Source organism: Leucoraja erinacea, chromosome 2 (assembly GCF_028641065.1).
Source record: "Leucoraja erinacea ecotype New England chromosome 2, Leri_hhj_1, whole genome shotgun sequence".
Lineage (NCBI taxonomy): Eukaryota > Metazoa > Chordata > Chondrichthyes > Rajiformes > Rajidae > Leucoraja > Leucoraja erinaceus.
Genome location: NC_073378.1, coordinates 123278720 through 123305726, shown reverse-complemented (window position 1 = coordinate 123305726; position 27007 = coordinate 123278720). Strand labels below are relative to the sequence as shown.

General features: G+C 44.7%; 1 protein-coding gene across 2 annotated transcripts; it reads right to left on the bottom strand.

Annotated features, from left to right (window-relative positions):
- Nucleotides 1-1286: 1286 nt before the first annotated feature.
- mtpap (mitochondrial poly(A) polymerase) lies at nucleotides 1287-26970 on the bottom strand. 2 transcript variants are annotated; one of them, XM_055664999.1, is made up of 9 exons: nucleotides 26800-26970; nucleotides 22827-22999; nucleotides 19677-19910; nucleotides 18277-18501; nucleotides 16394-16605; nucleotides 13383-13609; nucleotides 10391-10477; nucleotides 5809-5882; nucleotides 1287-2395 (listed from the first exon to the last, which is right to left on the bottom strand). In XM_055664999.1, exons 1-9 carry the CDS (start codon nucleotides 26927-26929, stop codon nucleotides 2033-2035), a joined length of 1725 nt encoding a protein of 574 aa, XP_055520974.1. In that variant the 5' UTR covers nucleotides 26930-26970; the 3' UTR covers nucleotides 1287-2032. The 2 variants fall into 2 exon arrangements, with proteins under 2 accessions (XP_055520974.1, XP_055520969.1); XM_055664994.1 differs by having other exon boundaries at nucleotides 10391-10480; nucleotides 26800-26969.
- Between the last annotated feature and the right edge of the window lie 37 nt (nucleotides 26971-27007).

Genomic DNA, 27007 nt, shown 5'->3' with positions numbered 1-27007 from the left:
GGTGACCACCAAGAAAGGGTGTAGGCAGAGAATGCAGAAATCCCCTGAGGACATTCTCATCAACAACAGGAACACCCTTTTGGATACTTTTGTTAGGGATGAACGGCCAGGGGAGATAGCAGTAAACAGGGCCTGCTACTGAGGCACTGCACTGAAAGCGAATTCTGAGGTCATGTTCCTCCAATTTGCATTATGGCCTCACTCTTAGTGTAGGAGGCCCAGGACAGAAAGGTCAGTATGGGAATGGTAGGGGAGTTAAAGTGTTAAACAGTGTAAAAGCACCTCATATTTCACTTGAGCAGCTTCCAACTGAAGGTGAAGATGGAAGTCGAAGATTGCAGCAGGATCTTGATCGGTTGGGCAAGTGGACTGAAGAATGGATAATGGAATTTAATTCAGGAATGTTGCGTTTTGGAAGTCTTAACATGGGCAGGATTAACACGGTGAATGGCCGGGCTTTGGGGAGTGCTGTGGAGCAGAAGGATCAGGGAGTGCAGGTGCATGGTTCATTGAAAGTCATGTCACAGGTAGATAGGGTGATCAAGAAGGCTTTTAGCACATTGGCCTTCAGTCAGAGTATTGAGTATAGACGTTGGGAGGTCCATGTTACAGTTATATAAGGCATTGGTGAGGCCACATTCAGAGTATTTATTGTGTTCAGTTTTGGTCACCATGTTAGACAAAAGATTTTGTTAAGCTTGTTGTAAATGGCACAGAGAAGAACTAACAGGATGTTGCCAGGACTTGAGGGACTGAGCTACAGGGAAAAGTTGAGCAAACTAAGGCTTTATTCTTTGGAGCGAAGAAGGATGTGGGGTGATCTTATGGAGCTGTGCAAAATCATGAGAGGAATAGAGCGTGGAAAAGCAGTATTTTGTCCAGTGTAGGGGAATCCAGAACAAGAAGACATAGGATTAAGGTGATGGGGGAGAGATTTAACGGGATCCAGAAGGGTAACTTTTGTTTTACACAAAGGGTGATGGGTGTATTGAACAAGCTGTCGGAGGAGGTAGTTGATGCAGGTACTATCACCATTGACAGGTAGATGTGGGCCAAACGCAGCAGGTGGGACTAGTTTAGATGGGGCATCTTGGTTGGCGTGGGCAAGTCAAGCCAAAAGGCCTGTTTCCACGTTGTATAACTCTATGAATCAAGATCCAGAGGGTATATGTTTAATGTGAGCGGGGAAAAGAAAATGACTAAATCCAGATGACTGGGAATTCTACAAATGATAAATAGGTCACATTTTCATGAATACAGATACCAGCCGAAACAAACAATGCAAAGTGTTTAAAAATGTTGTAACTATTATTAAATCACCATCCAGCAATTCATTTAAAATTACAAATCAGAAACATTTATAGATTCAGCACTTTCTAAAAAATATCTGGTCACATGCAGTGAACTTAATTTTGGACAATTAAGCAGAAATATGCAGGAATGGTCCTTCTAGGTCACATTTTGGATTTCAAGCCAATACTGTTCCAAAGTTTGTCTCCAAATTACTAGCTGGCGTGAAATCCAGTTAATGCACTATTTGGCATCAGAACAAATCCAGCCCAGAAGTTTAGAAACTCAGTCTTTCTTTAGTTTTATTTAATTGTAGAGAAACAGGCCCTTCGGCCCATCGAGTCCGCGCTGACCAGCAATCCCCACACACTAACACTAGGGACAATTTACACTTGTACCAAGCCAATTAACCTACATACCTGTACGTCTTTGGAGTGTGGGAGGAAACCGAAGATCTGAGAAAACTCATGCGGTCACGGGGAGAATGTACAAACTCTGGACAGACAAGCACCCGTAGTCAGGATCGAACCCGGGTCTCTAGCGCTGCAAGCGCTGTACGGCAGCAACTCTACCGCTACGCCACCGTGCCGCCTTGCGTGGAACCTAACTGCTTTGTTCAACAATTCCTGAAGCACTCCAGACAAATGTACAAATTTAAAGAGTCTTGAGCACCAAGATATCACATATCTCAAGTGAATAGTGTTTCCTCAGACACAACTCTGTTTATTTATACAAGGGGTTGCTATCGTACAATGGGAATACTTTTTTGATGGCCATTCGGCCTGCTTAAATTGTCAGTGGATTGCTTGTTTGCCTTCAGTGAATCCAACAAGTTTTTAATCCTCTCGCTAGCTGGCTGTCTCCTCCTCTTTTTGCTCTTTCCCATCGAGGTTTGAGAGTTAGGAAGAAGCAGAGCAGAAAATCCCCAAGGGTTGGCCTTTGGGTGTTTGAGGCCTTCCTGCTGCAAGATCCAGGCGCTCTCCCGAGCTGCTCGCACAAACCTATCCAGTTGGGTTTGATTAACGTTCTTGCTAACATTTAGCGCTTGTTCAAATGGATTCTGGATGTGCAGCGGTGATGGCTCAGGCTTGTTTTGTTCTTTACCCTGGAAGAAAAGACGACAAAAAGAAAATGAATTCATAGCACAACCTGGATTTAATATTGTCACAGAAGCAAATTAAAAAAAATCATTCTATTGTGGAGTTTAGATCATCCAGCTCCTATATAATCTACGATCTCCTGCAGCCTTGTGCAGAAGATCAGCTGAGTATAGGAACAGTTGAGTGCAGAGGAAAGCATCAAAAACTTCAAAAATTCCAGAACTAACTCATCAATAAATATATAATTGGCCCCGATATAATTGTCATAGTCATATAGCATGGAAACAAGCCCAATCGCCCATGCCTACCTACCAAGATGCACACATTTAACACATATTCCTTCTAACTTTCCCATCCATGTACCTGTCCAAACCACATCTTCTGGTAGCTTGTTCCATACATGTACTGCCCTCTGTGTGAAAATGTTTCCCCTCAGGTTCCTATGAAATTTTTTCCCCTCTTATCTTAAACCTATTTTCTCCAGTTCTTGCTCCCCAACCCTGGAGAAAAGACTGTGCTCCTCAAGATTTTATGCACCTCTGAAGGATTACCCCCTCGGTCTCCTACGCTCCACAGAATAAAGTCCTAATTAGATTCTGTTCCAAAGTTCTTGCTCATATGCAGTAGCAGGACGCCTTTTAATCTACGTTTATTTACATAGATTTTAAAATCGGGAAAAAGTTACTTAACATCAAACAATCCAATGTACTAGAAACATAGAAAATAGGTGCAGGAGTAGGTCATTCCACCCTTTGAATATGATCATGGCTGTTCATGGCTCTAGCAGTTAGATGTGACACCAAGGTCACAAATAAGATAATTGCCACAGTGAGTGCTGGAGTCTAATGTTAAAAAATTGTAATACAAATAAATTGGACTATTGACTGAGATGAACTGATAGGTATTTTGAAAAATTAAATTGCAAGCTTTTGCAATATTAAACTTTTACACAACATCCAAAGAACCCATTGTTCACTCCAAATAGTTAATGGAAATAAAAACCTTCCAATATCATTGCCAGCATTCCTTGAGCAAATCCACGTGTAGCTTCTGAACAGGCAATGTCTAAAATGCAGAACTCCATCACACCAGTTTCATTTTACAAAATCATTTGCAGTTACATATTTCAAATATTTGAAAATTAGAAAGTTGCTTGCACATTCAAAATATACTTTGCTAGAAGCAGTGTTCATTCAAATGTTATTCTTTTAATGCATGAAACAAGATACATTGCAATGAATACCGATCAGAGAAAATAAAGTATTTATCTCGCCTTAAAATCTAATAATTAAATTGGCAGGTTGACAAAATGAAACAGTTTAACAAGCGTTCAGGTCTGCTTTAAATGATGGTCCCACTAAAGGTCACCTCTTTAGTTTTAGATTTGTAGTTTATTAGTTTAGATATACAGCAAGGAAACAGGCCCTTCAGCCCACCAAGACCGTGCCGACCAGTGATCCCTGTAGGTACACAAAAAAGCTAGAGAAACTCAGCGGGTGCAGCAGCATCTATGGAGCGGAGGAAATAGGCAACGTTTCGGGCCAAAACCCTTCTTCAGACTGATCGAGGGCGGGGGGGGCGAGGACAAGAAAGGAAAAAGGAGGAGCCCGAAGGCTGGGGGATGGGAGGAGACAGCAGGGGGACTGAGGAAGGGGAGGAGACAGCAAGGACTAACAAAATTGGGAGAATTCGATGTTCATGCCCCCAGGATGCAGACTCCCCAAACGGAATATGAGGTGCTGTTCCTCCAATTACCGGTGCTGCTCGCTGTGGCCATGGAGGAGACCCAGGACAGAGAGGTCGGAGACGGAGTGGGAGGGGGAGTTGAAGTGCTGAGCCACCGGGAGGTCAGCTTGGTTATTGCGGACCGAGTGGAGGTGTTCGGCGAAACGATCGCCCAACCTCCGCTTGGTCTCACCGATATAGATCTGCTGATATCTAGAGCAGCGGATGCAATAGATGAGGTTGGAGGAGATGCAGGTAAACCTCTGACGCACCTGGAACGATTGCTTGGGTCCTTGAACGGAGTCGAGGGGCGAGGTAAAGGGACAAGTGTTGCATCTCTTGCGGTTGCAAGGGAAAGTGCCCGGGGAGGGGGTGGTACGAGAGGGAAGGGAAGAATTGACAAGGGAGTTATGGAGGGAGCAGTCTTTGCAGAAGGCAGATATGGAGGGAGATGGGAAGATGTGGCGAGTGGTGGGGTCACGTTGGAGGTGGCGAAACTGACGGAGGATTACTTTTTGTATGTGACGGCTGGTGGGGTGAAAGGTGAGGACTAGGGGGACTCTGCCCTTGTTGCGAGTGGGGGGATGGGGAGAGAGAGCAGTGTTGCGGGGTATGGAAGAGACCCTGGTGCGAGCCTCATCTATGGTGGAGGAGGGGAACCCCCGTTCCCTGAATAATGAGGACATTTCAGATGTCCTGGTGTGGAACGCCTCATCCGTGGAGCAGATGCGGCGTAGACGGAGGAATTGGGAGTAGGGGATGGAGTCCTTACAGGAAGCAGGGTGGGAAGAAGTGTAGTCCAGATAGCCATGGGAGTCAGTGGGTTTATAGTGGATGTCGGTCAGACGTCTATCACCTGCAATGGAGATAGTGAGGTCAAGGAATGGTAGGGAAGTGTCGGAAATGGTCCAGGTGTATTTGAGTGCTGGATGGAAGTTAGTGGTGAAGTGGATGAAGTCAGTCAGTTGTGTGCGGGTGCAGGAGGTGGCACCAAAGCAGTCGTCGATGTAGCGGAGGTAGAGGTCGGGGATGGGGCCCTGGTATGTATTGAACAAGGATTGCTCGACGTAACCGACAAATAGGCAGGCATAGCTGGGGCCCATGCGTGTGTCCATAGCTACGCCTTGTATTTGGAGGAAATGGGAGGAGTCGAACGTGAAGTTATTGAGGGTAAGGGCCAGCTCCGCTAGACGGAGGAGAGTGTCAGTGGCTGGTTATAGGTTGCTTCTCTGGTCGAGGAAGAACCGGAGGGCTTTGAGATCATCCTGGTGGGGGATGGAGGTGTAGAGTGTAGAGTGATCCCTGTACACTGGCACTATCCTACACACTAGGGACAATTTACAATTTTTAGCAAAGCCAAATTAACCTACAAACCTGTACGTCTTCGGAGCGTGGGAGGAACCTGGAGCACCGGGGAAAACACGCGCAGTCACGGAGAGAACGTACAAACTCCGTATATACAGGATCCAACCCGGGTCTCTGGGGCTGTCAAGCAGCAACTCTACTGCTGCGCCACAGTGCTGCTCCTTTTCTCCATGTTTCACAGCAATGATTAGTTTGATGTTACACAAATCTTGTTAAACGTTCTATTATAACAAAGCTGAGTTATCAATTTACAAAAACGATCACAAGGATCCCCTTATACAAGAAACAAATTAAAAAATAACATCTACAAAGTTGTCAAGCAACTAACCTTTCTGATATTGATGGACATTTTATTAAAAGCAAAGGAACCATAAAATTCAAAGAATTCTTGGAGGAGATCCTCTGCAAAGAAATATAATTTGAAAGTTATTTGATGCACAAAGCAGAATGACGTAGTACAGATAGCATTGGTTATAACAGGCCATGGGGGGGGGGGAAGGAGTCCGTTATCACAGATTGCCCCCCCCCCCCCCCATTGATATCACTGCCTGGGTGCCGGGTCAGAACACTGGAGCCCCATCCACTGGAACCTCCCTTACTACACAGAGTTCAGCTCAGTCCAAGAAGGCTACTTGGCACCACCTTGTCCAACGCAGCTGGGGAACGACATTAACCTCTGCCCCTGCTGCTGATTCTCAGATTCAGAGACCGAGAGCAGAATGAGAGGTCCAGGGCTTTGGGGTGCCATTGTGACAGGGTGAGATAACCCTGTCCCACTCTAACTGAGCCCAGCTGCCTGCCTGGAGTTCAGTGTGAAAGAACATCGACCTTAAACCTTAACTCTGTTTCTCATTCCAAAGGCGTTGCCTAACCCGCCGAGTGTACAAAGTTATTTTTAACAGCTAAAAATTTACTGCAAGCTAAAAATACTAAAGGGTGTTGTCACATTGTTTAATAGCGTATCACTGTACAAGTGTCAATCAAAGCAACTGCTTGTCCTCACGTAGTGTAACTTGAAGCCTGTATTCTTAAATACACAGTGGTGACCGATTACTGTGGGAATGCTCCGAATCCTTTAACAAAAATCCCTTATAAAAAGGACTGTATGGCACCAAAATTGGTGACGTTGAAAGGTGAATGCAGTTGGAAGGTTAAAACAAGATTTAGATCTACTGGGAAAGTGGGCCAAGGAATGTCAAGTAGAATTTAACTCAGGCAAGTGCAAATCATTGCATTTTATGAAGTTAAACCAGGGCACTAAATGACAGGCCCAGTGAACTGAGAAACATTGGGAGATAAGAGAATAGTGGTAACACATGTGAATGAGGTAGGAACATCGAAGAAGGAATATCGCTCACTTGACTTGATCAGACTGGATGTTCAGTACAAGGCAGCGGTGTGAGACACTTACTCCTCTCACTTTCCCCAAGTTAAGGGCCTGTCCCACTGTACGAGGTAATTCTCCCGAGTTTCCCCGATTCAAACTCGGAGAATTACGGTAATAACCGTTCTTAGGTACTCGGGGGCTCTTGTGGACATTTTTCATTGTGCTGAAAAAACTTCATGAGCTTACCGCGTTTCACGAGTACCTGCCGTTAACATTACGAGCCGCTACGAGACATCCACGAGGTCCTACGTACCCGCTACATACATTCTACATACTTACCACGAGTTTGATTTTTTTTTTAACTCGGGAGAGCTCTTGAATTACCTCGTACAGTGGGACAGGCCCTTTAAAGGTGTAGCTATGCAGGGGCCCCAGCTATGCCTGCCTTTTTGTTGGTCATGTTGAACAATCCATGTTCCAGATATACACTGGCACCAACTCTTTCTCCGTTACATCGATGACTGTATTGGAGCTGCCTCATGCACCTGTGCTAAGCTCACTGATTTAATTAACTTCACTAACTTCTACCGTGTCCTCAAATTCAACTTTCCCTGCAACCTCTCTCCCCTTTCTTGATCTTTGTCTCCATCACAGGGGATAGACAATCGCCTGATATTTGCTACAAGCCTACCGACAAGGGCCTGTCCCACTTACGTTATTTGTGGCGGGGTGATGCCTGTTTGGTTGTGAGTAGTCGCCCAAAGAGTCGTACCTTTTTCTGGTCACCGCTGGATTTTCAACATGTTGAAAATTTTCGACGACCTGCTGCAACTATGACGGATGCCGGCAGTCGCCGAAAAAAATCACATAAGAAGGACAGGTCTATCACAGTCATCTGGGCTACACTTCATCCCACCCTGCCTCTTGCAAAGACGCATCTGCTCCCAAGATGTGGCTTTCCATTCAAGGACATCCACGATGTCCTCTTGTGAACGGGGTCATGGATGGGTCTCTCACCCATCTCCTCTTTGTCCTGTAGTTCTGCTCCTGTTCTCCCTCCCTCTGGATACAGCAAGGAGAGTTCACCTTGGCCCTCACCATTCACCCCACCAGCCATCGCATTGAACACATAATCCTCCAATATTTCCGTCGCCTCGAACATGATCTCACCACTGGTCACAACCTCCCATCTCCACCCACTTTCCGCCTTCCGCAGAGATCACTCCCTCCACAACTCTTTCGTCTACTCTTCCCTTCCCGCACCCCGTGGACTTTCCCCTGCGAGGGCAGGAGATGCAACACCTGTCCCTAAACATTCTCCTTTATCATCACAATCCAACAACCCCAGCAGTCCTTCCAGGTGAGACAGAGGTTCACATGCACCTTCTCCAACCTCATTCACCAGGCACAGGGACCGTTTTGCCAAACACATGCTCAGTCTGTCAAGGCCTAAGGGATCTCCCAATTGCTAACCATTTTAACTCCCTTTCACATTCCCACTCTGGCCTTCCTGTCCTGAGGCACGGCCATTGACAAAGTGAGGCCACGTGCAAACTGGAAGAACAACACCTCATATTTCACTTGGGTAACTTACAACCCAACTGCATGAACATTGAATTCTATTTTAGGTAAACTCTACACACCTCACCTCTCTCTCCCTCCTCTCTCTTCCCCCCCCCCCCCCCCCCCCCCCCCCATACGTAATTACTTCCCCCTTGTCCCACTACCTTCCATTGAACCTCGTTGACCTTGCACTAGTTTCTCCGCAACCCCTCCCACCAAAAGTCCTTCAACTAGATTCACAGCTCGCATCCCTTTTGGACTCGCATCTGTTTAATCTCTAGCCTTTGTCCAACAATCTGCCTATCAGGGAACCTCCCTCACTATAGGTTATCTGTTGCCGGCCGTGTTTCGTCCGGCCCCATCTCTCTTCCAGCTTTCTTTCCCGCTTCTCCCTGCAATCCGCCAGAAGAAGGGTCCAGACCCGAAACATCACCTATCCATGCTCTCCAGAGATGCTGCCTGACCCTCTATAGTTACTCCAGCATTTTCTGTCATTCTTTCTTGACTACAAGAGTGGCCCCATAGCAGAAGGGTCCACGTCGCGGGGCTGGAAACTGGAAGTATCCCGAGCTAATTCTGCTACCACCATCATCTATTGCAACAAGTGATGGCTCCCACTGATTGTCGCCGGAAACTTGCCTCCTTTTCAGGACGGACGATGACAGCGAGGTCAACATTTGAAACATGGAAGATGGACACAAAAGAAGAAGACTACAAGAGTCGGGGTGTCATATTACAGTTGTACAGGATGTCGGTGAGACCACACTTGTGTGTAGCTCTGGCTACTGTACAAGAACATAAATCACTACAGCACAGGAACAGGCCCTTCGGCCCACATGTTTGTTTGTGCCGAACATGATGCCTAGTTAAACTCTCATCTGCCTGTACACAAGCTATATCCCTCTATTCCCTGCACTTCCATGCACCGATCTAAAATCTAACTATGCCATTACCAATGAGATTAAGCTAGAGAGGGTGCAGAAAAGATTCACAATGATGATGCTGGGACTGGGGGGCTTGAGTTAAAAATGACAGACTGGTAATGCTGGTGCTGTTCTTCCTGGAGCCGAGGAGTCACATCAGAGAGGTTTAGAAAATCTTAAAAAGGCATAGACAATAGACAATAGACAATTGGTGCAGGAGTAGGCCATTTGGCCCTTCGAGCCAGCACCGCCATTCAATGTGATCATGGCTGATCATCCCCAATCAGTACCCCGTTCCTGCCTTCTCCCCATATCCCCCGACTCCACTATTTTTAAGAGCCCTATCTAGCACTCTCTTGAAAGCATCCAGAGAACCCGCCTCCACAGCCCTCTGAGGCAGAGAATTCCACATTCACCACTCTCTGTGAGAAAAAATGTTTCCTCGTCTCCGTTCTAAATGGCTTACTCCTTATTCTTAAACTGTGGCCCCTGGTTCTGGTTCCCCCAACATCGGGAACATGTTTCCTGCCTCTAGTGTGTCCCAAGCCCTTAACAATCTTATATGTTTCAATGAGATCCCCTCTCACCCTTCTAAACTCCAGAGTGTACAAGCCCAGCTGCTCCATTCTCTCAGCATATGACAGTCCCGCCATCCTGGGAATTAACCTTGTAAACCTTGTAGATAAAGTGGATAGTTGCAGTCTTTTCCCCCAGGGCAGTGGAATCTAAAACTGGAGGGCAGGGATTAAAAGTGAGAAGAGGCAATTTAAAGAGAACCTAATGGGAACTTTTTCCACAAAGAGGATAGTGGATTTATGGAGCTGTCTACCAGAGAAAGTAGCAGAGCTTGATATTTAGTTTAGAAGACATTTGGAGAGGAATGTTTTAGAGGGATGTGGGCCAAATGCAGGCAAGAGGGATTAGCTCAGGAAAGCATCTTTGTCAGCATGGACGTGTTGGGCCGAAGGGCCTGTTTCTGTGCTCTACAACTCTATGATTATTATAGAAACATAGAAAATAGGTGCAGGAGTAGGCCATTCGGCCCTATGAGCCTGCAACGCCATTCAATATGATCATGGCTGATCATCTTTACTTACCCAGAGTCTCGGTATTTTGGGAAGACTTCATTTTATAATCAGAAGCAAAGGTGCAGTCATGACTTTCAATAATATGCACATCTTTCTCTGCTAAAAAAAAAGAACAAATCAATGTCATCATCAGCTTTGCAATTATCAAAGAATATAGCGAAAGTACAGGAGAGACTAATCGGTGCTGGCTTGAAGGGCCGAATGGCCTACTCCTGCACCTATTGTCTATTGTAATCAGAAACTCTGCTTAAAGCTCTAATATTGATACAGGTCCAATGGTCTGGATGGTCTCTTGCACGAGAAATTCTACCATTTTCAAGGTCCTTCACACCAAAGAACAATTGCAATGGGTTAGCAGAAAAAGGCTGAAAGATTCTTAAGAGATCAAAGGAGGAATGAAAAGGTAGTTCTAGCCCTTCTATTAAAAGTAATAAGAATCTAAATTAAGTAAAGTTCTACATAATCAAATTAAAAGGTGGTAGATTTTTTTTCTGGTGAGGGGAGAAGAGGGAAAATAGGGTAAAATATTGTGGACACAAGAAACGGCAGATGCGGAGAATAATGGGGTCCTGACCCTTTAATAGCGGTGCTATGATATGCTTCTATTTCCGAAGTGTGCCAAAACATAGAATTGGATAGTGTGGTGAGGAGTATGCAAAGAGGCTTAAAGGATGATTTGGACAAGTGAATGAGCAAATATAAGGTGGATGCAACATCAAATGGATCATTGGGAAGTTATCCACGTCTGTAGGAAATATAGAAAAGCAGTTTAAATTAAATGGTGGCAGATTAAAATATGTTACTGAAGATAGACACAAAATAACTGGAGTAATACAGCGGGTCAGACAGCATCTCTGGAGAAAAGGAATAGGTGATGTTTCAGATCAAGACACATCTTCAGACAGGGGAAAGGGAAACGAGAGATATAGATGGTGAGAGTGATTAGAGAAACGAATGAAAGATATGCATAAAGTAACGATGATAAAGGAAACAGGCCATTGCTAGAAAATAGGTGTAGGAGGAGGCCATTTGGCCCTTCGAGCCTGCACTGCTGTTAGCAAGGTGAGAACGAATACAGACGACTTTGTAGCTGGTACAACATAAATGCCGGGGGGAAGGACATAAAGAGAATGCAAGGGTTACTTGAAGTTAGAGAAATCAATATTCTACCACTGGGTTGTAAGCTGCCCAAGTGACAAATGAGAAACCAGCATCCTTCAACCAGCATGGGTAGGCAGTTCCTTCCTACACAGAGTATGTTGCTGATCATTTGTATCAGTGACAGAAAACAAACACTTTGGAGCTGCAAACATGGCAAATGGTGGCCTTCATAGCAAGAGGTTTTGAGTAGGGAAGCAAGGATGTCTTACTCTATTGAGCATCAAGCCAAAGGAAGTTACCGTGACTTCCAGGCTCTTATACAAAGAGGGCATTGAGTATGTCAGGAAGACATATTGCAGCTCTATAGGACTTAGGTTAGGCAACATTTGTATTGTGTGCAGTTCTGGTCGCCCCATTACAGGATGAATGTGGAGGCATTGGAATGGGTGCAGAGTGTTGCCTGGCTTAGGGGGTATTAGCAACAGGGAGTGTTAATATGCTATATTGGGCCAAGGCCAACTTTAAGGGTACGAGACAGGAACTCGCTCAAATTGATTGGAGCAGGTTGTAAGGAAAAGGGATGTCAGTGGAGTGGGATGTTTTTAAAGTGTGCTGACAAGAGTTCAGACTTGCATGTCCCTGTTAGACTAAAGACCAAGGCAGGCAAACCGAGGGAAGCCTGGATGACGAGGGAAATTGAGGCTTTGGTCAAGAGTAAGAAGGAGGCATGGGACAGGTTTAGGCTGCTCTGGAAGGTTAGTTCCAATGGGGTTCAAGGAGGGATAGCTGAATGGACCTTATGGAAGGAAGTAGAGGTCACTTTTCGGCCTGTGACGACCGTTGTGCCTCGGAGTTCAGTGCTGGGCCCTTTGCTGTTTGTCATCAATTTCAATGATTTGGATGAGAACCCTTCTTCAGGGGGTCTCGACCCAAACGTCACCCATTCCTTCTCTCCAGAGATGCTGCCTGTCCTGCTGAGTTACTCCAGCATTTAGTGTCATCTTCGGTTTAAACCAACATCTGCAGTTCCTTCCTACACATTCCAAAGACGTACTGGTTTGTAGTTTAATGGGCTTTGGTAAAAACTGTAAATTGTCACTGGGGTGTAGGATAGTGATAGTGTACGGAGATCGCTAGTCGGTGCAGACATAGTTCTCCAGAGATGCTACGCGACCTGCTGTTGCATCAACTCAGCACATTGTCGCCTTTTGTGTATTAACCAGCAACTGCAGTTGTTTTTTCTACTACTTAGTGTCAATATCATACTGACACAAAGAGTCAGAGTGTGGAAACAGGACATCGGCCCAACTTGCCCATACTGGCCAACATGTCCCATCTACATTAGTCCCACCTGCCTGCATTTAGCCCATATCCCTCTAAACCTAAGCTATCCAAGTACCTGTCTAAATGTTTCTTAAACTATGCTATTGTACCTGCAATTAGAATACTTTACAATTATAGAGGACAATTGGCAATAACGGACACCATTCCACCCGTGGTCCATTACACAGAGAGTTTTCTGTATGTAGTAAGTTAAGCAGAATCTGTAGTAGATTTTAAATATGGGAATATTGATGTTAGATAGGTAAAGAATAAGGGCTCAGGATAGAATAGGCAGCTGCCTCAGAAGCTCATTCAAGCATACGGCAGCACCAAACTAGGCCACAATGTTCGATATGACACCATTGTTAAAGAATAATGAAGGCAGACAAAAATTCTGGAGAAACTCAGCGGGTGAGGCAGCATCTATGGAGCGAAGGAAATAGGCAACGTTAAAGAATAATGAAATCACTAAGGCACAAAATGCTGGAGCAACTCAGCAGGATAGGCAGCATCTCTGGAAAGAAGGAATGGGTGAGGATTCGGGTCGAGACCGTTGAAATCACTTTGTCTGTATTACCTGCTTGGGCTTTTAGCTGATCCAGTGTTGGTATAATTGGTGGATTTCTCCTCTGCAGCAGGAAAAGAACCATCATGGTCAAGGAGAAATTAGTGATCCAAGCGCCAGGTACACTACTGGTGATACCCTGAACACGAGCCCAACATCGAATGCCGAACACCAGGGCCCGTACCCGAGGGTCAAGAGTAGAATAAATATAAAGGAGCTCGGTGCTTCTCATTGCAATTCTAAAACAAAATTCAAAATTAAATGATCAGTGAGCATATTAAGGACAGATAATCAACAAGTCAATCCCGTTAACGTATCGTTTATAGTTCAGTTCAGTCATATAGACCTTATACTCCTTAACCTCTGGCATATTAACTGATTGAATCGATTGAAAGATACGGCATGGAAACAGACCCTTCAGCCCTGTAAGTCCATGCCTACCATCAATCACCCATTCACACTAGTTCTATGTTATCCCACTTTCACATCCACTCCCTACACACTGGGAGTAATTTAGAGAGGCTAATTAACTTGCAAACCTGCACATCTTTGGGAGTGAAATCCTATATGCCGTTTTAAACTTTAATTTAAAAATAGTTCTTTCTTGAACTGGGTCGAACATGAATATCACCAAATCAGTCACCACAAGGAAACAGGACTTTCAATGAACGGAGTCTGCCAGCCTTAGCCATCAAGCACCCATTTATACAAATCCAATTTTATTCTCCTAATAGTCCCACAAATTTCCATCAGATTTTGCTGCCTTTGGAGTCGGAGATGGAGTCATGAAGCATATAAACATGCCCTTCGGCCCTACTCGCCCATGCTGGCCAAGATGCACATGGCAGCACAGTATCGCAGCGATAGAGGCGCTGTCGTCAATCCTCAGTTTGATCCTGACAGCCGGATGTTGTCTTTACAGAGTTTATACGTTCTCCCTGTGACCATGTTGGTCTTCTCCGGGTGCTCCGGTTTCCTCCCACGTTCCAAAGGCGGCAGGTTTGTAGATTAATTGGCTTCTGTAAATTGTCCCTGTTGTGCAGGATAGACTAGTGTACGGGTGATCGGTGGTCAGTGCGGACTCAGTGGGCCGAAGTGCCTATTTCCACATTGTTTCTACCCAGTTCAAGAAAAAAAAATATTGGTAAAACTGCATATAGAATTTCATTCCAGAGATATGCAGGTTTGTAGGTTTACTGACCTTTTAAATAGCCCAGTGTGTGAGTAGGGAGTGGGATAACATAGAATTAGTGTGAACAGGTGATCGATGGTCACACGCTATATTTGTAAAACAAACAAAACCAGCCCCATTTACCCTAATTTGCCCCATATCCCTTTAATCCTATCCATCTATAGACAATAGGTGCAGAAGTAGGCTATTCGGCCCTTCGAGCCAGCATCGCCATTCAATGTGATCATGGCTGATCATCCACAATCAGTACCCCGTTCCTGCCTTCTCCCCATATCCCTTATCTTTCAGAGCCCTATCTAGCTCTCTCCTGAAAGTAGTCAGAGAACTGGCCTCCACCGCCCTCTGGCAGAGAATTCCACAGACACACAACTCTCTGTGTTAAAAAGTGTTTCCTCATTAAAATTCTAAATGGCTTACCCCTTATTCTTAAACAGTGGCTCCTGGTTCTGAACTCCCCCAACATCGAGAACATGTTTCCTGCCCCTAGCGTGTCCAAACCCTTAATAATCTTATATGTTTCAATAAGATCCCCTCTCGTCTTTCTAAACACCAGAGTATGCAAGCCCAGCCGCTCCATTCTCTCAGCATATGACAGTCCTGCCATCCCGGGAATTAACCTTGTGAACCTACGCTGCACTCCCTCAATAGCAAGAATGTCTCCCTCAATAGCAATACATGTCCAAGTGTCCTTTAAATATTTTTACAGTACCTGCCTCAACTACCTTCTATAGAAACTCGCTCCATTCAACCACAGAGTGAAGAGATTGCCCCTCTCAGGCGCTTATTAAATCTTGCCCCACTCACCTTAAACCTATGTCCTCTGGTTCTTATTCCCCTGTTCTCGCTAAAAGACTCAACGCATTCACCATATCTATTTCCCTTATGATGTTGTACACTTCTAAAAGATCTTTTAGAAGCTGCAGGGCCTGTTTCCGTGCTGTATCTCTAAAACTAAAACAGGTGTTAGCTGGAAGAAATATATTAGCTTAGGCATCACTGCTTCTAATCAAGGCATTTCTTCCAACTACACAAGAGCAAAGAGAACTTCTAATGAAGTTGTGTCTTGAACATATAGCCATCTGACACAGGTAAGAGTGCCATCACAAAGTCAAGGTCAACATTATAGCAATTGGTTTGACTCCCACTTTAAGTATTTTCAATCCATGAGCTACAATGATAAATCAGTAATCATTACAAATTCATTTTCTAACTTCAGATATAGCTTTCAGAAAGGACACATATAATGATTTACTTACAGTGATCACAATAACAGAGTAACAATTGACTCTCTTTAGTTTAGGAATTAGAGACAGCATGGAAACAAGCCCTTCGACCCATCGAGTCCACACCGACCAGCAATCACCTCATGCACTAGCACTATCCGACACACTAGCGACAATTTACAATTACTGGAGCCAATTAACCTACAAACCTGTACACTTTTGGAGTGCGGGGAGGAAACCAGAGAAAAAAACCCACGGGATCACAGGGAGAACGTACAAACTCTGTACAGACAGCAACCGTAGCCAGGATCGAACCCAGGTCTCTGGCGCTGTAAGGCTGCAACTCTACCGCTGCGCCACCGTTAGTTATTTTAGTTATTAGTTCATTAAATTAGAGATTGATTGTCACAAGTTCAAAACAAAAGGGAGGAGTGTATTGGTGGAACAAAATTGTTGATAAATGTAGCTTAATTTGTAATATGCAAACCTGCACCTATTTTGCATGCAAAAAAGCACAGTTACTTACAGTTACATTCAAACATTCAAATGGTAATACCGATAGCTGAAGTAAAACAATGATGCCATTCCTTGTCTTTTGTATTTCTCACCTATTATTGGCAGTGAGGTCACATTGAAATCCTGAAGGCTGATGAGAAAATCGCACCAACGGGCACCTAGCATTGAGTATCTTCTGCATTCCTGTACATCCTGGGGCAAATTGATCAATGCACTCCCCTATCACCGAAAGGATGCTTTGCGTTGCCACCCGCTCTGATGCCACCCTTTTCGTTTGGTACTCCACGGAGAAGGCACCGCCTGGCTAAACAAGAAGAACACTAGTTGGCAAATGGAACTGCTTGTTATTATCCTGCGTAAGAATCATCGATTCAGTTGAGCACACACCGGATGGATCGCATCCTATTGTCGGTACAATCTATAATTTCGATATGATACATGGTGACAAGGAATCTCCAGGGGAGATTTAGTCTTTAGTCAGAGGGTGGTGAATCTGCGGAATTCTTTGCCACAGAAGGCTCTGCAGGCCAAGTCAGTGGATATTTTTTAAGGCCGAGATAGATAGATTTTTAATTAGTACAGATGCCAGGGATTATGGGGAGAATGGGGTTAGAAGGGAGAGACAGATCGGCCATGATTGAATGGCAGAGTAGACGATGGGCCGAATGGCCTAATTCTACTCCAATCATTTATGACCTTATGATACGATATGATAGATTTCATATCATATGATGATTTTGTATCATTATGATGTGCTAGATAGGGCTTTTAAAGATAGTGGAGTCAGGGTAATGGGGAGAAGGCAGGAACGGGGTACTGATTGTGGATGATCAGCCATGATCACATTGAATGGCCGAATGGCCTACTCCTGCACCTATTGTCTATTGTCTTTTGTCTATTTATCCCAGGAGGGAAACTGGTCTGCCAACAGACACAAAACACAAGATACATGAAACATTAAAGTGACGAGTGGAAAGTCCAGGATTGGGGTTGTGCAATGATTGGGGAGTGGGAAAGGGAGTTAGTCTACCCCACGACAGAAGGGGGAGTGGTTGTGGTTTGATAGCCAAAGGGAAGAAGGATCGCCTGTGGCGTTCTGTGCTGCATCTTGGTGGAACCAGTCTGGTGCTGAAGGTGCTGCTCAGGTTGACCAGTGCGTCATGGAGGGGGTGAGCTGTATCCTCCCCTCCAAGACAATCTTATTATTTCCACAAAAAGATAAAGGTAAGCATCAACTTGATCTTAAATTACAAGTAATTTTACATCTGAACCAATTTGTCTCATAAAAAAAAACCCACGAAACACCAAGGATAAAACATTATGTGTTGCATGGTATAATATTTATAACAACATTTCAATAATCCTTAACATTTATTGGAAGCAATATCAAAATTCAATTGTATCTATATATGCTAGTTTTGCCGCAAAGATATTTATGATTACAGATAATAATGGAAGGGGGCTTCTATTGCAAGTGACCCCTAGAGCTATGTCAGCAGGAGATTCGTCTCCTGTTAGGGTCTCCCGTGCTGGACAGGTCGAAGGGTAGAGGCGAGACGAAGAGCAATCCACTGATTCTCCAGGTTGGAGGTTGAGCACAGGGCTAACAACCCTGTCTCGTAAAACAAATATGTTATGGAAACAGCAACTGAAGGAATCAATACTACTGAGTGGTGGACCTTCATTGCTGCCCTACTTGCCAGGAGGCATAACAGGCAGTAAGTAAGTAATTGTAATAATATTTCCATGTTTCCATACCCCATTTCCCATCAGCTACTAAAAAACAGCAAATGTTTTATTTCCCGTACCTACTCCAAACGGCTCAAGCAGCTGTTACTGTCAAGAATAACATCAGCGGTGTCAATCGTTTGAAATATTATGCTCATCACTAACAACTAACAAGGACATAGACAAATTTAATTTCACTTGATTTTCAATGACTTGCATGAAAATCCCATTTCCTGTGTTGAATTACCTTAGTTTTATTTCTTCCACTAATGCCGTCCAGATCCAGAAACATGTCTAGGTCACAGCCCATCTTGCCAAAATTATTTACAGTTGACCCAAAGGGTCTGATCGAACATTCTGGAAAGTAAGCTGCCGCGATTTCCTTTATTAGGGAACACACGAGAAATCGAAGACGTGTATTCTCTTCGGTAAGCTGCATCTCCTCGAGGACCATGTATAATTGTTCATCTATCTGAGAGAGAAAACACAGTTAACAGTCACTATCTAACTCTCAAGCACAATGCCTTATTTAATGCCCAAATTAAAACAACTCATGAAATGGCTTGTCAATTAAGCTTATGATACACATAAAATGCTGGAGTAACTCAGCAGGACAGGCAGCATCTCTGGAGAGAAGGAATGAGTGATGTTTCAGGTCGAGACCCTTCTTCAGACTGAAATCTCGAACTGAAACGTCACCCATTCATTCTCTTCAGAGATGCTGCCTGACATGCTGAGTTACTCCAGCATTTTGTGTCTATCTTTGATTTAAACCAGCACCCTTCCTATAAATTAAGCTTGTCCCCCCCCCCCCTATAACTGAAATGTATAAAGGTTTGGGAGACAAAATCTGTTTGATTATTTTCTGCAATAGATTGTGGTGCCAGATCTCCTTTGCACTTTCATCATTACTAATCCATGCCATTAAATCAGAGAGGTTTAAATTAAAACATAGTAAATAACTCAATTCTGGATCTCTAAGCAACAAGTTGGGGTGGGAGATTGCAACCTTCACGTGGTCCACCCTGTTTCGACTAATGCAATCAACCCGACGTGTACAAACAAATATATCAAATAGAACAAGTTGACCTACAACTTTAGGCTGTGCACGCCATACGCAAGAAGAAGAAGCAACAAGTTCAAAATTCATCAACTATATCATAACAACAATCAAAATATCCAATTCCATCATATTAGTGGACGGCACAGTGGCGCAGCGATAGAGTTGCTGCCTTACAGCACGAGACCCGGGTTTGACCCTAAATATGGGCGCTGTCGCTATGGAGTTGTACGTTCTCCCTGTGACCTGCATGTGTTTTCTCCAGGTGTTCTGGTTTCCACCCACACTCCAGAGTTTGTAGGTTAACTGGAACTGATAAAATTGTAAATTATCCCTAGTAAATTGGAGGATAATGTGTGTGTGTGAATTGCTGGTCAGTACAGACATAGTGGGCCAAAGGGCCTGTTTCTGCGCTGTACCTCTAAACTAAACTAAAATTGAACAGGTGGTGGGATGGTCGGCATGGACTCAATATGTCAAAGATCCTGTTTCCATGATGTTTCTCCAAACTAAACTAAACTGAGCAGGTGAATTTACTTTTCCAAGAGTGTTACTGCCACTACAACTTAAATAAAACACCGACTTACACTCGCGGCTCCAGAGATGTTCTGTAAGAGTTCATTAAGAGAGATGACAGACTGTTTAAGCCGAAGCACGGAAGGATGAATGGCAGCCTGCGATCCAAGATGGTTATTCCTCAAATTGAAAAATCTGGATTTGAACGGAACAGCACATTCGTGCTGGAGGCCTGGGATGGTGGAAGCACGTTGGACTGCTTCTATACTTTCCTTACCAGAGAACTCCACCAGTGCATAAATGCCCTATGCAACATTAAGGAAAAAATGAATATAAGCTGAGCAATTTATCAGAAAACATTGATAAATCGAGTACCACAGGAATGCTAAACTAACCTTGCTTAAGGCAAGCTTTGTAACATTTCAAAGCATTTACTTTAACCATATTGCAAAGGTTGACACAAAAATGCTGGAGTAACTCAGCGGGTCAGGCAGCATCCCTGGAGAAAATATATGTGGCGTTTCGGTTTGGGACCCTTAATGAGACTGAGCAAGGGTTTCAAAACGAAACGTCATCTATGCGTTTTCTCCAGAGATGCGGCCTGACCTGCTGAGTTCCTACATCATTGGTGTAAATCTGCAGTTCATTTTTATTACATGTTACTAAGGCTCTTTGGCTCACCCAGATTGTGTCTTGGAAACCTAAACCTACACTGTTTTATGAACAGTGATAACAGGGATGTTACAAATAAGCTTAATGGTCTGGATTTAGTCAATCATCAGCAGATTAAGTCACTGACATAGAAACATGGGGTCCTTTCACCACCATTTGGTGACTGAATTTGGTTTTACTGGCCAATCTGAGAGTATCCCTGACTCCTTGATATTTGTGCTCCTGCTATTTGGAACAGAATGGCTCTTACTCTTTCAACTCCCCCTCCCATTCCGAATCCGACCATTCTGTCCTGGGCCTCCGCCATTGCCAGAGTAAGGCTCAGCGCAAATTGGAGGAACAACACTTCATATTTCGCTTGGGTAGATTACACCCCAGCGGTATGAACATTGACTTCTCCAGTTTCAGGTAGTCCTTGCTTTCTCCCTCCTTCCCCTCCCCTTCCCAGCTCTCCCATAGCCTACTGTCTCTGCCTCTTCCTTTCATCAAGTGTATCCCTGGAGGAGTAAACAAGAAGGAAATCACGTGGGCATAAATAGGGCTTGAGATAGCTCTGGCAGATAAGATTAGGGAGAATCCAATGAGATTTTATGTGTATTAAGTGAAAAGGGTAATTCAAGGAAATGTGGAGCCCACAGCAGTCCATTGTTGGCTGTGGGATAGGTCATAACAAGTTAATACAGACAGTGGAACTCAGCAGGATGATAGTTAAACAAGTACGACGACTAAGGTCGGGATGGATGGAGAGAGAGGGGATGCAAGGGTGTAGATCATGTGCAAACAAATGGGATTAATTTATCTCTGCATTAGGTTTGATCCAGACATTGTGGGCCAAAGGGGCTGTTCCTTTGCTTTACCGTTCTATGTTCTTATGGCTACAAAGAAAATCTGGGAATAAAAGATCTCCTAAGCCTAACGTTTGTGGTAGGAAACTTACTGAAACGGGTTCTGAGAGATAAGAAACACATGCATTTGGAAGAACAAGGGTTGATTTGGGCTTGACAGCATAATTTGTCTGTGGGTGATCATGCCTCAGAAATTTAATTAGATATTTTGGAAATGTAGCCAAGACGTTTGAGGAGGGCAGGTCTATAGAAGCTCTTTATATGGATTTCAGCAAGGCCCCTGTTAAATGTTCACATGGTAGGTTGCGCGTGAAATCCAATCTACATGAGTGGGTTAACATATAACGAGCGTTTGACAGCACTGGGACTGTACTCGCTGGAGTTTAGAAGAATAAGGGGGGATCACATTGAAACGTACATAATAGTAAAAGGTTTGGATAGAGTGGATGTGGAGAGGATGTTTCCACCAGTGGGAGAGTCGAGGACTAGAGGTCATAGCGTCAGAATTAAAGGACATTCTTTGAGGAAGATGTGAATCTGTGGAATTCTTTGCCACAGAAGGCTGTGGAGGTCGTCAATGGGTATTTTTTACAGAAGAGATAGATAGATTCTTGATTACTACGGGTGTCAGGGGTTATGCAGAGAAGGCCAGAGAATGGGGATTAAGAGGTAGATCAGCCATGATTGAATGGCGGAGTAGTCTTGATGGGCCAAATGGCCCAATTCTGGTCCTATCACTTACCACCTTGTGATCATGGGAGAGCTAGCTAACTGCCATCATAATTGGTTTCATGGTAGGAAACAGAGGGTTGGTGAAAGGTTATCTTTCAGACTGGTGTGCCTCAGGGATCGGTGTTGGGTCCATTGCTGTTTGTCATCTATACCCATGATTTGGATTAGAATAAAAGATGGAAGAGGAAATTCTTCAAAGGGAGGGTGAGTACATGGAACAAGCTCCAAGAGGAAGATGTCGAGGCAGGTACAATGACTAAGTTTAAACGTTTTACTTGAATTATGTCTGAATTCGGGAGTATCAGTTACAAGGTGAGGTGTGGACAGTCTTGGATTGCTTTCTTTGGAACGCCGGAGGTCACGGGGAGAGGTGATAGATGAATATAAAATTATGAGAGGCATAGATAGGGTTGACAGTCAGAACTTTTTCCCAGGACAAAAAAAAAATACTAGAGGCATAGCTTTATAGTTGAGAGAGGCAAAGTTTAAAGGAGATGTGCAGGGTAACTTTTTTTTTTAAACACAGTGAGGTTGGCGACTGCATGGAACGCGCTTCCAGAGTTGGTGATTGAGGCAGATATGATAGTAGCATTGATTAGACTTTTGGAAGGCTATTTGGATATGGAGGGATTTGGATTACGTGCAGGTAGATAATAGAAGATATTTGCATCATGTTCGGCAGACATTGTGGGCCGAAGAGCCTGTTCTTGTGCTGCACTGTTCTATGTAAAATATGTTTAAAGAGGTACATGGATAGGAAACATTTTGAGGGATATGGGCAAATAAAACTAGCTCAGATAAACAACTTGGTTTACATGGCTGAGTTTGGCCAAAGGGCCTGTTTCCCTGCTGTACAAGTCTATGACTATGGTTCTACAGTAACCCCTATTCTAAAGGTAGTATCAAGGAAGCAATTTTACCTAGTGATAACAATATGCTTTTAATATTTAGATTCTGCTGGACCGCACTTACAAAAGTTTCATAGAAGAAATATTTATTGATCGGTCCATAACTTGCTAAGTAGTTGTAGAATTTCTTCTCAGTGACATTAGGAGGACAGCTAATCAAAATAGTGCGTTCTGCCTGTTCGTGCCTTTCTGCTTGCAATGCTGAGAAGGTCTTTGCGGTAGCTTTGTTAGGTATGTCTGAAAATAAAAAGTTGAGAACTGGTCAAAATGAAATCAAGCAAACAAAACAACATTTTGGATGAATATTAAAACATGTGGAATAAATTGCACAATGCAAAATGTCAGGTGTTATGGGGAGACGGCAGGAGAATGGGGTTAGGAGGGAGAGATAGATCAACCATAACTGAATGGCATAGACTGATGGGGCCGAATGGCCTAATTCTGCTCCTATAACTTATGAACTTATGAAAATCAACATTTAGATGGACTCTTGCAAGAATCCATTAACAATAAGGTGTGTTCAGGACATATTTAAGGAGGTTGATAGACCTTCAAAAGATTTGGTGAGTTGAGTGCCTGCTGCGTAGAGCTGGTACAGAGAGGATAGACACAAAAAGCAGGAGTAACTCAGCAGGACAGGCAGCATCTCTGGAGAGAAGGATTGGGTGACATCACCCATTCATTCTCACCAGAGGTGCTGCCTGTCCCGTTGAGTTAACCCTGCTTTTTGTGTCTATCTTCGGTTTAAACCAGCATCTGCAGTTCCTTCCTACACACTGGTACAGAGAGGAGGAGGAGGTCAAATAATGTTGAATGGCAGAGCAACATGGGTCACCAGGCTTTTATTGAATGGTTTCCTTAGTTAGGGCTTTGATAAGTTAGGCAAAGAACAATACAGCATAGGAACATGCACTGTGCCTACCATGCCCCTACTGAAGACGATGCCAGGTTAAACTAATCTCCTCTGTCTGCACGTGATCCATATCCCTCCATATCCATGTGCCTATCTACAAGCCTATCAAATACCAAGTATCTGCCTCTACCACCATTCTTGACAGCCTGCTTTGAATTGAATTGAATACATTTTATTAGCCAAGTATGTATACATACAAGGAATTTGCCTTGGTGCTTTGCTCGCAAGTAACAACACGATATACAGTAGACAATTAAAAATAAAACATTATAATTCAAACATGTGAAGAATTAAATAAAATACCAGAGCAAAAGGAGGCTACAGACTTTTGGTTATTGAGTAGAGCTACTGCTCGTGGCCGTGGCAGCTTTGATAGTCCGGAGTCGCCTTCCAGAGGGAAGTGATTCAGAGTTTGTGGCCAGTGTGAGAGAGGTCAGAGATGATCTTACCCTCTCACTTTCTGGCTCTTGCAGTGTACAGTTCAGTCAACCACCACTCTGTATTTAAAAAAATTACCTGCACTTAAACTTTGTCCCTCTCACCTTAAAGCAATGCCCTCGTCACCCTCTGATGTTCCAAACTAAACAATCTAAAGGGCCCGTCCCACTTTCATGATCTAAATCACAACCTTTTTTACTCTGGGACATTTTTCATCATGCTGGAAAAACGCCCCGACCTACTTGATGCCACGAGTACCTACGACGAGCATCACGGCCTGCTACGACCTACCTACGACCTTGTGACGACCATGCTGCGAGTATGAGTCAAGGGCAAACTCAGCAGAGGTCGTGAAAGTGGGACAGGGCCTTTAGTTTGTCCAACCTGTCTTTATAGCTAATATCCTCTAATGCAGGCAGAATTCAAGGAAAGCTGTTTGGCATACCTTCCAAAGCCTTTGCTTCCTCAGTGTACTGTGGTGATCAGGCCATTTTATAATGCGTTTTTTATAATACTTCTACACAAAGTCCTGTAAAAATGTAGAAAAAAGGAAGTGCAGATGTTGGTTTACACAAAAGGACACAAAGTGCGGGGGTAACTCAATGAGTCAATCAGCATTTCTGGAGAACATGGGCAGGTGATGTTTCGGGCCGAGGCCCTACTTCAGATTGATTTTGTGGATAGGTGACATTTCGGGTTCGGGCCCCTCTTCACACTGATTCCAAGACATGGATTGGCGACATTTTTCGGTTGACACCCTTCAGACTGATTGAGACGGGATTCTTCTTCAGAAAGTCCTACAATGATGCAACATGACTTTCTGACTCTTATACTCAATTCCCAATCAATGAAGGGAAGAATACCATACATCTTCTTTACCACTCTATCCAGTTGTGTTGCCACTTTAAGGGAGTCATGGAATGATATAGCGTGGAAACAGGTCCTTCGGCCCAACTTGCCCACACTGGTCAACATGTCCAATCTACACTAGTCCCACCTGCCTGCGTTTGGCCCATATCCCTCTAAACCTGTCCTATCCATTTGCCTCTCCAATTGTTTCGTAAACATTGCGATAGTCCCTGCCTCAATTACCTCCCCTGGTAGTTCGTTCCATACACCGACCACCCTTTGTATAAAAAAGGTTACCCCTCTGATTCCTGGTAAATCTTTTCCCCTTCGCCTTATACCTTTGTCCTCTGGTTTTCGATTCCTCTACTCTGGGCAAGAGTGTGTCAACCGGGTCTATCCCTCTCATGATTTTATACACCTCTATAAGATCACCCCTTATTTTCCTGCGCTCCGCGGAATAGAGCAGCCTGTTCAACCACTCCTTATACCCCAGATCCTCGAGTCCTGGCAACATCCTTGTGAATCTTCTCTGTACCCTTTCCAACTTGACAACAATTTTCCGATAAGATGCTGCTCAGAACTGAACACAATAAATGGGGATCCTGTGGATAGGGTGAACTGTTTTAAATATCTGGGAGTCCACATCTCCGAGGATATGACATGGGCATCACACGCCTCAGCACTCGTGAGTAAGGCAAGGCAGCGCCTTTACCACCTCAGGCAATTGAGGAAATTCAGAGTGTCTCCGAGGATCCTCCAGTGCTTCTACGCAGCAGCGGTGAAAAGCATCTTGTCCGGGAACATTACCATCTGGTTTGGGAATTGCTCTGCCAAGGACAAGAAGGCTCTGCAGAGAGTAGTGCGTTCGGCCGAACACACTATGGGAACTTCACTCGCCCCCCTGCAGGAACTATACAACAGGAGGTGCAACTCCAGAGCAAATAAAATCATGGTAGACCCCTTCCACCCCTGCAACGGACTGTTCCAGCTGCTACGGTCAGGCAAACGCCTCCGTTGCCATGCTGTGAGAACGGAGAGGTTGAGAAGGAGTTTCTTCCCAGAGGCAATTCGGACTGTAAACGCCTATCCCACCGGGGACTAACTCTACTGAACGTTTTTCCTTCCATTATTTATTATGTAAAAGAATATGTGTGTTATGATTGTGTTTATAATTTGTTTGGTTGTTTTGTTGTTTGTCTTTTGCACAAAAGTCCGCGAGCATTGCCACTTTCATTTCACTGCACATATCGTATGTGTATGTGACAAATAAACTTAACTTGACGACTTGAAACTGGGAAGAGTTCAGGAAACGTTTACAAGGATGTTGCCAGATCTCAAGGAACTGAAGGTTACACAAAAAAGCTGGAGAAACTCAGCGGGTGCAGCAGCATCTATGGAGCGAAGGAAATAGGCAACGTTTCGGCCCGAAACGTTGCCTATTTCCTTCGCTCCATAGATGCTGCTGCACCCGCTGAGTTTCTCCAGCTTTTTTGTGTAACCTTCGATTCTCCAGCATCTGCCGTTCCTTCTTAAACTCAAGGAACTGATATTGGGCAGGTGGGACTTTACTCATTGGACTGGAGCATTGTGAGTGCGACTGCATTACTTGACCTTTCCCAAACCGATGCCCGGCCGCCCGGCCTGCCTTTCCGTCTTATTGTTCACCAATGGTCTGAGTTAGACTCCTTTGTGTCCTTTGTGCTGTGCAGAGCGGGCGGGCGGGCAAGCGCGGGCCGTTTCCCAGCAACCGCCTCCCGGTCCATCTAGAGGCCGCAGGCGGCCCGGACCGACGCTGTCCCAGCAACTCCCCCCCCCCGCCGCGGGGTTTAACCGTCACCTGGCTCCTCGCTGCCATCCGCAACCGGTGCCGCCCCGACCGAGCCGCCGGCACTCCTGCTGTGGGGGCGGGGTAACCGCAACTGCCGGCCCGCTGCCGCCTGGACTCGGCGCCACACGGAGGCCGCCATCTTGGCCGGCCGGTCCGACCGCGCACGCGCGTAACTTGGCCCCGGGCTCCGGGTCACCTTCACATGCGCAGTGCACAC